This window comes from Zeugodacus cucurbitae, chromosome X (assembly GCF_028554725.1).
Source record: "Zeugodacus cucurbitae isolate PBARC_wt_2022May chromosome X, idZeuCucr1.2, whole genome shotgun sequence".
Classification (NCBI taxonomy): Eukaryota; Metazoa; Arthropoda; class Insecta; order Diptera; family Tephritidae; genus Zeugodacus; species Zeugodacus cucurbitae.
This window is the reverse complement of record NC_071672.1, coordinates 27,470,782-27,485,779: the sequence shown is the minus strand read 5'-3', so window position 1 is coordinate 27,485,779 and position 14,998 is coordinate 27,470,782. Positions and strand designations below refer to the sequence as shown.

At 32.4% G+C, this 14,998-nt stretch overlaps 1 protein-coding gene across 5 annotated transcripts in view; it reads left to right on the top strand.

The window, feature by feature from the left end:
* The first annotated feature begins 103 nt into the window (after positions 1-103).
* LOC105219279 (hybrid signal transduction histidine kinase I) overlaps positions 104-14,998 on the top strand; it is a 23,881-nt gene continuing 8,986 nt past the window's right edge. The window contains exons 1-10 of one of the 5 annotated variants that reach the window (XM_054235513.1): positions 104-264; positions 1,337-1,779; positions 4,032-4,267; positions 11,373-11,528; positions 11,747-12,284; positions 12,505-12,600; positions 12,744-12,980; positions 13,059-13,334; positions 13,427-14,469; positions 14,738-14,963. In XM_054235513.1, the coding sequence (XP_054091488.1) occupies positions 4,187-4,267; positions 11,373-11,528; positions 11,747-12,284; positions 12,505-12,600; positions 12,744-12,980; positions 13,059-13,334; positions 13,427-14,469; positions 14,738-14,963 (2,653 nt within the window). In that variant the 5' untranslated portion in view covers positions 104-264; positions 1,337-1,779; positions 4,032-4,186. Of the gene's footprint in view, positions 265-410; positions 576-1,206; positions 1,278-1,336; positions 1,780-4,031; positions 4,878-11,372; positions 11,529-11,746; positions 12,285-12,504; positions 12,601-12,743; positions 12,981-13,058; positions 13,335-13,426; positions 14,470-14,737; positions 14,964-14,998 lie in introns of those variants that run through there. The other 4 variants (XM_029044900.2, XM_054235514.1, XM_029044896.2 and 1 more) reach the window with 4 other exon arrangements.

The window sequence follows — 14,998 nt, the reverse complement described above, 5'->3', positions numbered from 1 at the left end:
ACGTTAAAAAGTATTTTTTCAATATTGTGCTACGATGTTAATATAATTTAAAGTTATATAATTAATTTAATCAATTGACTACTAAGTTTTTTTACAATACATATGCAACTGGAGACATTGATTGAAATAAAGGATGCAAATAAATGGCTGTAGACTGTTATATTAACATTAAAACAAATCACATAATAGAGCATGTCAGGTTCTGCTCAGTCCATTTCGAATTTTCTGCACATTTTATATCAACATACACATATTCTCATGCAGGTACGTACATAATGTGAATAGACATAATTTTTACATAAATACTATGTACATAGATTCATATGTAAGTACACATGTACGCATTCGTATTGTAAGCAGCGAGTTGTCAGGCTTTGACCGTTTTTGCATTCAGTCTGCAACACTGAATTGTGGGCGGCGCGACGTGTTTGCCTAACGAAATTATCCTCTACACTTTCTATATTTAAAACGCCGCCACCGCCGCGGCGCTGCCGCTACAACGTTCTATCTTTCTCTTTTAGTTCTGCGTTCTACATGAGATTGTGTAATGAGCAGACAATATCAAAAATAAATAGGTACCATCAAATCAACATGGCTCAATTAAAGACAATGAAAAGACGGATAACGTCACCTGTGCAAGTGGTTGTGTGAATGTGTTATAATACTACGTTTCCCAAAGATTTCGCATGATTGTCCATGTAATTGAGAAAGGACGAATTGTGTATTTATAAAAAGAGTTAGGGCCCAAAAGGTCCTATGATTTGCATTTAGATTTTCGTTTTTACGAATGTAGGTCGGTCGGGCAGCAATATGAAACAAAAATTAATGTTGTGCTAAATAAAACCGTTGAAAAAACCGTCAGAGCCGCACAGGAAGAATACTATATTGTATAATATAAACATAAACATAACAACCGAAAGCTAAAAACATGTAAAATAATTCAGGCAAGTGTTTATTATATGATCCGTTTGAATTTCTACGCTTGAATATTGCCAACATTCTATCAATTACGTATAAGCGATATACATATGTATGTGTTATTTATAATCATGAAAGAAAAAAAAAATGCTTTAAAATATTTTATGAACGTTTTATAAATAGCACATTTTTTTTAATTCGACTATTACTAAATTTGAAGTATTGTAGAAGTCATATTTTTTGGATAACTTGTTTGATGTATTAGTGCTAAATTATTTCACTTATATTCTTTAGAAGAATGCTTGTGGGCCCGTGGCACTCAATATTCAGCGTTTTTCATTAACTTGTACTACACTTAAGTAAATACAATATATTTGCATTTATGTTCCTTTAACTTCTTAAGGTATGCATTTTTTAGACATGTGTTTTTCAGGTTATTTTCCTTGTAATGTACGACGGATCGACTGGTGCCAAAAAAGCCAAATATCATGCCTCGAAAATTACCTTGAAATATGTGTAATTGTCGCACTCATGCGCCACATTCACGTTCTTATTGGGAGTTGTCAGTCACAACAATAATACTCAACATACATTTTGCATAGTTCCTATTGCATACTGGTTTGGCAAATCAAAACTTAAAAATAATAACGCAACAAAAATTATAAATAAATGATGACTGTATCGCTATGACAATATAAATAGATGAAAACCAATACAAAATACTTTCCTTGATATTGTATTGAGATGGATTAGCAGTTCCTGATTCCAAATAACCAAGTTATAACAGATATCGTATAAACATGAATTGCTATTTGCTGTTTTTGCGTCTTCCCCTTTTCGAACAGAACGACACTGTCATCGGTGAGTATGTGTGTTGGATGATGTGCATTTAGACTTCTTAAAGTAATGCTGAGTTTTCCATTTTGCACATGAGAAATCAAAAACGTTTTTTACGATACAAGTGGGCTAATTTTTCCAATATTTGAAAATTGAACACCAATCATTTAAATTTCACTTTGAATACTTGACAATAATTTAATGCACAGGAATGATCTAAGGGCTAAGTTCGGGTGTAACCGAACATTTTATACTATCGCAATTTATTTATTTAATTTTATTAATTAATAATTAATTATTTAATTTTATTAATCAATAATTAATAATACAATTTGTCCCAAATATTCGTCATATACGTATATGGTATAAAGTCCATTGAAAGTTGGAAACCCTAATATTAGGTATATGGGAGTTATATTTTCGTAAAAAAAAATCGTAAGCACTGAGGTCCTCATGTTCGATATATGAGACCTTGAAAATTTATTGTCCGATTTCGACGATTTTTATAAGAGCGATGCCACACTATAAGTGCAGTATTTATGCAAAGTTCTGTTCCGATATATTCATTAGTGTCTACTTCATATCATGTTAAATAAAATATTCAGATCGGCTTTAAAGTTCTGGTATATAGGAAGTAGGAGTGGTTGTGAACTGATTTGGCCTATTTTCACAACATATCATTGGGATGTAAGGAAAATATCACAAACCAAATTTCATTGATATTGGTCTAGTAGTTTCGGAGGTATGGTTTTTGACCAATAAGTGGGCGGAGCCACGCCCATTTAAATATTGTATACTTATTTGAGTGCAGCTCTTCTGTACCATCTTTATAATGCAATTTAAGGTATCAAGTGTTTCCCCTTACTAAATTAAAGCATTTTAAGTAGTTTTCAACATAACCTTTGTATGGGAGGAGGGCGTGGTTATAATCCGATTTCCTTAATTTTTGTACTGTATATGTATAATAAAGAAACGACTCTAGAGAGTTTTGTTGATGTAGCTTAAGTGGTTTACGAGATATATACAAAAAATTTAGTATAGGGCGGGGCCACGTCCACTTCTCAAAAATTATATCAAAAAATGTCCCTTCATAGTACGATCCTTTGTACCAAACATTCCATAGCTTTATTTAGCGCTTAGTTATGGCACTTTATGTGTTTTCGGTTTTCGCCATTTTATAGGCGTGACAATGGTCCCTTTTGCCCATTTTCGAAAGCAACCCTTTCACGGTCCCTAGGAACATGTGTGTCAAGTTTCATCAAGATATCTTAATTTTTACTCAAGTTACAGCTTGCACAGACGGACGGACAGACAGACATCCGGAATTGAACCCCACTCTTCACCCTGATCACTTATATACATATATATATAACCCTATATCTAACTCTTTTAGTTTTGGGTGTTACAAACAACCGTTATGTAAACACAACTATTAACTCTCTTAGCAACTTTGTTATTGTGAGTATAAAAATACATATTGTTTTGATATTTTTGTGATTAGACAACAGTACTTAAATCTTTCATCAACTGGACTGAAGAAAGCTGATGTGCTATGTAGTATTAATGTTCACTTTTTCAGAACAGGGTTTGATCAGAAATACTAAAACTAACCGAAGACTCACATTTAAGTTATATTCACGCAACGATCCGAACAATTGGTTCCAAATGTCAAGAGTCAATAAACTGTTAAAAACTTACTACATCGTATACGGTTGAATATATGTACATATATTGAGGAATGTTGTTGCCTTATATGTCGATTTCTGATTTATTTTCTCTTGTTGTTCAGTTGCAGTCTTAGCATACTTTCATTTATATATATTTATTTATTCTCTATAAGATACTATTATATACTCGATTTCCTTCCGTCCTCAATTTATTTGACGTTATTTTTCAAACAAGTATGATGTAACATGAGGATCAGTAGTTTGGTACCAGCAAAGAAATGAAGTCCGAGAATTATGATGGTTTTCGTTCTAATGGCATACCTGAAATCATGAATATTGGTCAATATGCCAATAACCTCAATAAACTTTAGATAGACAACTGTTTTCTGTTTAGTAGTCTGCAACACTTTATCATAAAATTGTCGTGTCAGTGATGTATTTTATTATATCAAGCAGTCTTTTTTGACGAATACATAAACAGTTTTTCTCATGTTCAATATGGATAATTCACCATATAAGAAAATAGTTTTCTGCTTTTCCAAGTAAATGTACTTTCATAACAATACTTTTTATTTTGTATAATCTTTCTATTTCCTATCAACCGTTTAGGAAATCGGTGAAGGTGAAGTTAGCGAACCAAGAAACTTTAGTCGTACAAAGCCGTGTGGATATTGACTGAAAATACTCGTTTTTGACTAACCATTAAAATTCCAGAAAAAAGGTACGAGTGGTCGCGAATAAAGTGTGGAAGACTGCCGCAGGGCATGTTTATACCTGAGACACTGAGAAGCTGCATGATTGAGACGGACGTATCTTCATATTTGCAAACATCATCCTCAGGACAGGTGCTGATTTTTAATTAATCAAAACAAAAAAACATGATAACTAAACTGCCATCAAAGCAAACAAATATCAGATACTATGTGCCGAAACATAAATACAAATAATGAGAGTTAATATATGATGCGAGTACAGTTAATGCATTTTATGGATAATGAAGATAATATTTAAAAGTTATCTACATAAACAAATAATTTACCTTGCGCAAAAAGAAGACATAAAGTATTACACTGAATTGGATCATCACTAGCAATCAAGACAGCGACTAATTACTGCCACCATTGTTTTTTCGCTTTTGTCCTTAATGATACCTCCTCGATTAATTCCAATCACCATTAAGAAAGTTCTACTACTTCTGTCATCATCGCAACTAAATTAATACTACTTTGTACTAATATACTATACTATACCTCCATACACGTATAAGCCTAAACGAAAAAAGATGAAAAACAAAACCAATATGAACCAAAAAAACTAAAGTAACCAACGTATGTACCAAAAGTGTCATTGCTCATTTCTAGTTAACTAATTTCAGAGTCGCGTTTTAACTTCAGTTAAATTCATTAATATGAAAAGCATATGTTCAAGCAAAGTACTCCTAACGAGGCATACGAAGTAATTAAATTCTAATTACAGTAAGGTCACTAATAATATCTGTTTTTATCTACTATTTATCCAATCTATCTGCTTATCTATTATATACAATACACTTACTCCATATATGTGTGTGTGTTCTTTTTTTTATCGATGTTTAATATTTGCAAACCGATCTAATTGTGCCCCTTTTGAATATTAAACATAGAGTAGCATTTTTTAATTCACTGAATTAAAGGTTTGTTGTTTCTGTTTGAAGCCGGTTACACATACATACATAAATACATTAAATAATTGCAGTTAAACATCCCTATATATGACTAACTTTTTTAGCAATTACATTTTAAATACATATACTATGTTCAAACAGGCCAATTATTGTAGCGCAGACAATTATGTTTTTGTCGTCCAGAAGCGCCCGATTTAGCTTACGCAATTGGCAACAGAATTTGCATTAATTTGTAACAACTTCGGTATGAGAAACATGGAGAAAATCTTAATATAATAAACTTTAACGGTATTTAATATTTTCCATATTAATGTTTTCACTGATAAATTACATATTTATTTTTATGGTAATATTGTTAAACTAATTATGTTTTATGCTACCACACATTTTTTTGTCTATTAAATTTTAAATCCAACGAGGCACTATAAAATACACTTTTGCAAGCCAAATTTCTAAATTATCTATTGTATACTTTGTAGCAATTGCCAATTATGTACCTGTTTGACCATAGCCTTAGCATCAAGCAAGTGCCAACGGTTCTAAATTAAGTAAACCAGCCTTTTATCTGCGGAATTTGGTCCAGTTTTACAATGTTTACGATAAAAATATGCCATTGTCCTAAAGCAGATAAGCAAGATATTAGCTAGCTGAGGTTTCAATATTTGTAGCGTTTTTAAGACACTTAGAAAATTTATTACATTATTCATGATGCTCCACTATCAACATTAAAGGGATTGGTATGTTCAGTATCAATTTTGCGACAAGACACACAAACAAGACTTCAATCCTATTGCGTGAACATCATTAGGAATATCAATAGGACCCGATTAATACGATTCAAATACTGTCTTTTTAAAATACTTGCTTTTTTAAATGGTCAGCAACACACAATCCAGCAACTGCTTTAGTTTTTCACAGTGAACACAAATCAAGTAACTGTTATTATTTGATAGCAAAAATACTACTGGCACTGGAATAGATGAATTCTTTCTTTATAAATTTGTGTTTCTGCAAATCACAAACTACTAAAGATATCAACTATATTTTATTCTAGCCTTTCATAATACATTGGAAATTCCACAGAGCTGTTCGAAACTACCGAAAACGTGATAACTCTTTAATGGAAAATGTCAGCAATATCAAATTTGACAGTAAAGATAGTAAGGCGGGTTTGTTCGTAAATCGGTATAAAAATTGGTCACCTGTAACTCCGTGCTCGATCACTTTAAAACATGTTTGCAATCTAACATTTCTTATACATCTTCATTGTTTAAAGCTAAGAATAAAATGGAGCACAAATAGTGCAGCTAATGTGTGCCAACTTTTAACTATGAAAGTTTGAATTCGATATTTACCTTTTCAAGTCCAATACATAGAATATGAAGTCCTTAGTGCAATGGCTGTTACAGTTACGACGAAATCAGCAGTCAATTTGTAAGATATATATGAATTTAAATATGCATATTCTCCTCATTTTAGTGTATATGACCCTGAAATTATCATATTTCTAAATTATAAATCTTATACGGTATATATCGGTCAATATGTGTGATATCTTAGCAATATTACAATATTCCGCCGCCATTGATTATTGCAAACTCTGTTTAAACGAAGTGCAACGATTATAGATCTACGAAAAATATCAAATAAGAATCGGTAATGGTTGTCTTGTGTTAATAGCAGCTGTTATATCATGCTTAATACTTTTTTCTCTTTTATATTTTCTTCTCTCTTCAAAACACCTAAATGATAAAACTGAAAGTTACTGATAAAATGGGGTTTCAACACACATATAATAGAAAAGATCCAGCACGGTTAGCTTTCTGAACTGAACATTGTGTGTGTTAGTGAGAAACACGTTAAGAATAGCTGGCGCAGAGTAGGGTTAATTTCGATCTTTGATTTGTAAGTGTATTGGAAATTATTATTTGGGATTTTGTATTTTATTATTAAAACTGCGTAACTGAGGAAATCCCTCAAGGTAAAAAAACATGTACTACGTACCCTACGATTTCCAAAGATATGGTAAAAAAAATCGGAACCGTTGTAGCTTAATGTGCTAAATATGTCATACAAAATTGGATATACGCAATTATAACTACACATTCTTACAATCATATTTTTAATAAAAAAACATATTTGCACGACCTTGTGTGTACTGGCCTTGTCATTTTATATATGTACATACATAAATCATGGATCATTCTTTTTTAACTCGAACGAATCCGGTGAGAAAGTATTTTCAAACTAAAACCGCATGAATATTTTTACAACACTGTTAAAATTAAACGACTAACATTTAACTCAACTTGTTGGAAATGTGAATAAATATTAAAAACTCTAATTCACCCAAACTGCGTAGTGTTGAACATTGAATATTTAAGAATTTGTTTTTGATGTGTATAGGTACATATTTTTTTTTTCAAATTTGTTAACAATAAGGTGTTCGAATTAAAAAATAATGACATGGGAACATATATATGTTTATGTATATGTTATGTTGTACTTAAAAGTCACTGATATCTTAAAAATTTTGGTGGTCATTAATTGCACTATATATTAACTGGACTTAAAAAAATAAACAATAATAAAATTGATAGTAAGATAAAATTAAAATAAACCTTCTTTTTGTGCTTCGTAAGACTTTTTGGGCTTTTATGTATCCAACAATTCAGTGTTCACATATTCCCTATTTGTAATAGCATGTCATATTATTTATTACTACAATATAATTTGTTTTAATAGTTTCATCATTTAAAGATATTTTAAAGTTCACTGATTGGAAGCAAAATCATTTTTTTTATACTTGCATTGGTTAAAACATTTGTAATTGTGGTATATGCGAAGCTATAATAATTTATAGAGCAAATATAAAATAAACATTTTCCTTAAACTTAAAATTAAATTTCGCGTGCATTTAATAATATGATTGATAATAAGTATCTCAATTGAGCGATAAAAACCCTCTGTAAATTATGCAATAGTAACCACACCTAACACTTTTATTTAGCAACTATGATAGTTTGTTTGGACGAGCAAATCCCGATATATTTGCTTATACTTCAAATTCAAAAGAAATGTGCAAATTGAAAAAATGTTGAATTTTATAAAAAAGCTGTAAATTTTTGATCACCTCTACTCCAAGTGAGTACTCGAATTAACGAAAAATTCGATGTAACGAACAGGCCAGACAATTAATGTGTTCGTTATTTCGGAAAACTACTGCATTTTTTAAATGAACTGCAACAATCTGGACTGTTTTGATCAAAATTTTTAATTAAATTTTATATCAATATTCATATCAATATTGTGTACATTTATTACAATTCGACCATTCGTATTATTTTTTAAATTTTTGAAACTCAAACTATTTTTAACAGTTATATTCTTTTTTGAATTTACCAAATCATAATCGGTTGTAGGCAATTTTGGGTTAATCCTCGAGGAGTATACATTGGTATTCCAAAATAAACTACAATTTATTTCTTTATCTAAAATTATTTAAAGAACAATTTTAATTGGTACTTAAAATCGAAATCACCCTAAAGACATACAAAAATTCATTAAACCGATTTTAAGCAGTAGTTTAGGGGGAGTTCTGTGACATACACATGAACAGAAGAAATGTATATATGTAGAATGATTACAAGTGAAAAGCATAAATGACTGAAAAATGTAGGTGCATATATGCAAACTTAAGCTCCATTATCGTTGTAATAGCATTTTCTTTTTATGGCCAATACCTCTTTTTGCATTACGAATGCGTAATCTGCATTTTATAGTTATGCTTTCATCTACCTACATATGTATATGTTTATATGCATGATTTTATAATACGGGTATGTGCTGAAGTTTTTTGAAAGGAAATTATTATTCGAAGCGCATGCGATTACCAAAGACCAACAGCATATTGTAAGCCCTCGTTGGAAATTACGTATTACGATACATTTCAGATGTCCGAGTGGGTAAATTTAGAAGATGTTTTTTCACCAACGCGTTGAGAATGAAATCACTTTAAACTTTAGTCTAGCCACCATATCCTATATGATAAATTAAATGCTTTGGGCTAAGTTTAAGAAGATCTCAATGAAATTAAGCGAGAATATGTTAATTACTAACAGTGCATCCGGTGGTCAAAATATTTGATATCAGTATATAGCTTCCTAAATCAGTATTATGTTGAATATGTGTAAAGCGATTTGTGTCAGTTATGCTGTTTTCAATATTATTATTTAGTGTATTGTATAATATAATACAAAATACAGTAAAGAAGCGAAGTGAGTCAATGACTTATATTATATGTTAGTTACCAAACATGATTGTAATATATAAACAAATTGGTTGATAGGAAATCATATGCAAAATTTTCAATAGCAAAACACGAATTTGGCTTTCCATTATTTTTTTGCTATAAAGTTTTGTAGCGTAACGGGTGGAAATTTTTCCCGCCTTTTATCTTCATCATCTAGGCTTAACGCTTAATTACATTTCTCGTCAACTATTACATATCTTTTAATATTCATATACTATATAATATAACATTCGTATACATAATATATATAGTTGAAATATGTATGTAAATGCAACCGCATACTATGTTTTGAATTTTGGTGATTTGGCCTGTCGGTGAAATTATATGAGAGTTATAAATCTATTCATCTCTGCTTCAGTCTTGCACAAATTATACTAAACAGAATGTTTCAAAGGTGTAATTCAACATTTTAAATTACTAGGGAGAAAAGCTCGACCAAGCACCTATGTAGCGCTTAAGTATAATAGAACTAAATTATTTCAAACCATGTGGAAATTATTGGCACGATTTGTATAATCGTGTTTTAATTTTCGTTTTTTTTGATTTGCCAATTTATTTAAGAAATTCCTTTATTGAACATTTCATGAGCTTTTATGTGCATTTGGATTTTATTTATTGTAGGCAAAACTATTAGCTTTATATGTTCGGTGTAAGTACTTGTGCATTTGTATGTAACTTTATTTATTATTTTAAATATTGTTCTATGTATATATGTAAATTGTTCTTCTACTATTCCATACAATTATTAAATTCACTCATTTAACAATTTAGAAACATATGTTATGTATATTTTTCCATATGCACATACCTACACATATTGTATGTCCGTATACGCATATGTAAATGAACTTATTTTGCATTTTAAAGTACTTAGTAGCATATATTTTTGTAAATATAAATCTCTGCAAGTAACCTAATTAGTTTACAAAATATTTAGATGTGTGTTCTTTTGTAAGATATGATTTGATGCAATACAATTTATAAATTTTTTTATATTGTTGGCATTGAAGTTAATGTTTCGAATACGCCTAGGTGCCACTATGGTGTTTTCAAGCACACTACATATGGGGTGTGCTAACCAATTCTGGAGAGTGATATATTACGTTCTTTTATTGTATTTAAAAATTAATTATTTTTAACAGTATTGGATGTAGCGGCGAATACAGTTGTCATATAAGAGTTTGAGTTGATCTTCAGTTTCAAACCAATATAAAGAAACAAATCTTAACAGTGGCTTGAATGCAATCCTTATAGCCTAGGCAGACAGCAGAGTTAACCCCGATTAACGGCGCTTTATTCAGTTCCAAATATGTAGGTGACAGACAGCAGCAAAGCGAGTTGTAATCTCCCATAAACAGCTGATTGGCAATAATATTTTCATTTTGGTAAAATAAAATTGGATAGAAAGCAAATATTGCGTTTGTTAGCCGCACAATTAGTACAAAATCACTAATTACTAAAAAAAGTATACATAAATACGTTATTATTAGAACTTCCATTTTAGAAAAATGTAGATATTTCATTATTGCATGCGTATGTTTTTGGTTAAAAGCGTCCATGTTTAACAATGTTACCAACGGAAATGCCACTAACTCTCTAAAATTTCGAGTTAGCAATCGGAGTTTTTCGAATTAATCCATTTAATTAATTAAAGCAGTTAATTCGGATTAACGCCGCCGTCTGTCAGGGGTATTATTTATGACTATTGCATTCAATGATTATGTTTGAAATAAATGTCCGTGTTTGTCTGAAGATGAGAAATCATAATGAGTCTTGATACAGACTAGTAATATTTGTGTAGTCATTCCCGCTTTGCGTTTTATGTTGAATGTATTTAAAGGTTTCTTGCAGAGATATTTATGTACTCAGGTTTTGTTTATGATTATTTGTATTTTGTAAGTTCAAATGCCAAGTGAATTTATAAGTTGATTTTGTTTCTTTTTAATTTCCGTGTTAATAAAACACGTCAACATAGGATGAATTTCATCCGTTCATTGAGGCTCTCTTGCCGTTTGTCAAATCGTTTTCCTATTCATGGTTCAATTTGCAAGCTGCCAAACGAAAGTACTACAAAAAGCATGAAAAACGTATGTCACTGGAGGAGGAGCGACATTGCAAGGATGAACTACAAGTAAGATTTAATGCTAAAATTTCCCTAATAAACCAGAAATTGAAAATCGGGTCCCATATAACACATAGCTGCATCCGAACTTAGCTATACCATACTTGTTTATAATACAGTTTTGCGGGAATTAATACATTAATAATAAATTATTACATATAAAATCATTTTTTCATTTCATATAAAATTATATTTCATTTATGATTCTGTTTGCATTTACGCGATAGAATGAAAAAGCGGAGGTAAAACAAAAGTGGGCGTCAAGGTTGTTAGGCAAACTGCGCAAAGATATTACTCAGGAATGTCGAGAAGATTTCGTGCAATCCATCACCGGTAAACGAAAATCGATTTGCGTACTTTCGAATCCCGATCAGAAAGGAAAAATGCGACGAATCGACTGTTTGCGACAAGCAGATAAAGTGTGGCGCTTGGATTTGGTTATGGTTATACTTTTTAAGGCGATACCGCTCGAAAGTACAGATGGAGAGAGACTAGAAAAAAATCCCGAATGCACGCACCCTAGCCTATGTGTAAATCCTTATCATATAAATGTATCTGTTCGTGAACTGGACCTGTATTTAGCGAATTTCATCAATACACATGATCCACTACACAGTCCAACTACGCCATCGCCGCCGCCTACATCAACAGCATTATTCTCGTTTAATAATGAACACAACCATGTAAACGTCAACAGTAATACGAATGGCAACAATAACAACATGAATGAAATAAAGAAAGATGATGAAGCACGCAAACAGAAAGGTAATTAACACTCCTAATCACATAAGCCCCTAAAAGTTTGAGAATAATATAATATAATTCAGAATAGTTAAACATTTTTGTTTGCCAGAATACCAGTGCTCATTAAAGTTGCGATGATCATTAAACTTAAGAATTATATTCCTGTATTGCTTTTCTCTGTAAAGAAGAAATAATAGTATCACTGTAACTGTAGTAACTAATCAGTTTTACACAAAATTAGGTTACAGCCATAATCCTTACAATGGAGTTATATGTAACGATATAATATTGGCTACTGGTGTTTTTTCATCCAAGGAATTGTGGAGACTCTCTAAAGGTAGGTTTAGAGATTAATATATGTGTATGTAGGATAACTCGGTTTATGTCAAAAGATTTAGTTATATCTATATAAAATATATATGCGTTAATAAGTAAATGAAGAGGAAATAAAATGTGAGATTATCTTATTCTATTGCATAGCATCTATTCTCGATGAAGCAAGTAATAGCTTATTATCTGCAAATGTTAGTCATATTAAAATGGAGAATTCCGCCGGAGCCTATGAATGTAACACATATCAGTTGCCACCATCATCAATTGGCGTTGGTGTTGATGTCCCCAGCAACTTGGCAGCGACAAATAATATGTTAGCAAACACGGATTCCAGCCGATCGGTTGCATCGGGTTCTTCCATGATTGTTCCTGCTGGGTATAGTAGTAAGAAACCTCACATTAAAAAATATAATTAGCTATCAGTATTCAACTAAAATATTATTTATTTACTCATGCTAATAGTCGACTTCGTTGATCCACGCAATATGCATTTGCCTCCATCTCCCCTTTTAAGAGCTCAAGGAACAGCCGGTGTATCTGTATGTAAAACCGACACGTGTGCTTCACCACCTGATGTTGTGGGAAACAATAGTAGCGGTAGTGGATTTTCTGTGATATTGCGTCCAAGTGATTCGACGGGTGCAAACATTCAAGGAGGTGATATATCGACGCTTCAACGGTATACGCCTACACTAAATCGCTCATTATTAAATATGAGTCAAGTGCGATCGAATGAAGGTAACTGTAAAATTTAAAAACTGAAACTAAAATTAATACGACCTGTATATTTATATATATTCATAATTATCTTCAATTTAAAATTCAATTAGTCTTAATCCAGCACAATGTTACTTCGGCGTTGGTCACTAATTCAGTGAGCCCTGGCGCAATGTACTATCAATTACATAATAGTCCAAATGGTCCATCAGATTCCAATGATAGCAGTACTCAGCATAACCATCACCAAAGGCAACAAACCCAACACCATGAACACCAACAAAATTTACACAGTCATGGCTCCCAAATAACAGCAGCTGCTGCTGCAGCTGCAGCTGCTTCGATTTCCAAATATTCTTCGGAAGTTGTAAGTGGACATGATATGTCCGAGTTTGTCACCTATGTTTGTCAAGAAACGGGAAATAGCACTGCTCATATTAATGAAGTACATCACCCGCTACACCCTCAAACCCATTTTCAGTTACAAACAGTAACTGCAGGCGGAACGACATCTAGTCGTAATACCAAATTATCGTCCGCAGCGCCAACCGCACCAGCCTCTCATTATCAACAGTACAGTACCATGTTACCTCCGCCACCTTTGCCACCGATGGCGCGGCCAGTCGCTATTATCCGGTCCACAGGTGATTTGACAATGGTAGAATCCCCACCATCATCTGGAACACCTCCAAACTCAAATCAATTGGCTAAGGAATCAACAAGACATCAGCAATCGCAGCAGGATCAACAAAATCATCAACACCATACACAGTGCCACACGCAATTACATACACAACATACTACAGTCGAGCACAGTGAACCAAATGGTCAAATCGTGACGTCGAACACAACCACTAACACTGGTGGTGGCAACGGTAATGCAAGTTCGGTTTCGAGTACAACGGATGCGATCAACGCAGTGCCCAGTTCCAATATGCAAACGAATACATCAGCTACTAGTGGAAGCAATAATAGTAGTTGTAGTTCAACCGATATTGTAGTGTCTAGTTCGCCACCCCCTCCGATAAGTCCACAAGGACATATAGACGTTGTACGAACCACAAAATCCTCGACGCTTGGTCGCCTTGGCGCACAATCGTACTCGCCAGCCACGAGCCGGGAGTATTTCAATCATTTCCATTCGCAAACAACTCCAGTAAGTATATATTATTAATTCGTTTATTATTTGCATTCTATCATATATTTATGTACTTAAAATAATGGTAATGGTAATTGTACATAAATAAAAAGGTATGTTACCAGTATAATTCTCCATTTGCCTTATCAACCTCAGCAGGAATTCTTCCATGTACATATAAATCTGCGAATAAAATATCAATATTTTAGGAAACTACTATTTATTGTTTATTATACATTAAACAAGGCGATCGCTTGTACTAACTTATTAGAAGCATATTTTGCAGATTCTTGGTTACACTAGTTCAATCTCTACAATTTCCGGTGTTATCAGTCCAACTAATCTTAGTTTGTATTCATCCCCGATCGCTGGTGGTTCAAATGTACCGCATCGGTCTACACCACGGCCACGCTGGAACCCGCCGTTCCTTATGGAGGATGAGTTTAGCATGATGCCACATTCAGTGTCCAGCACAAATTCTGAAAGCACTCCCGTGATACTAATGGAAGACGGTAAGGAACATTTAGTAAATGCATATACGTATGTA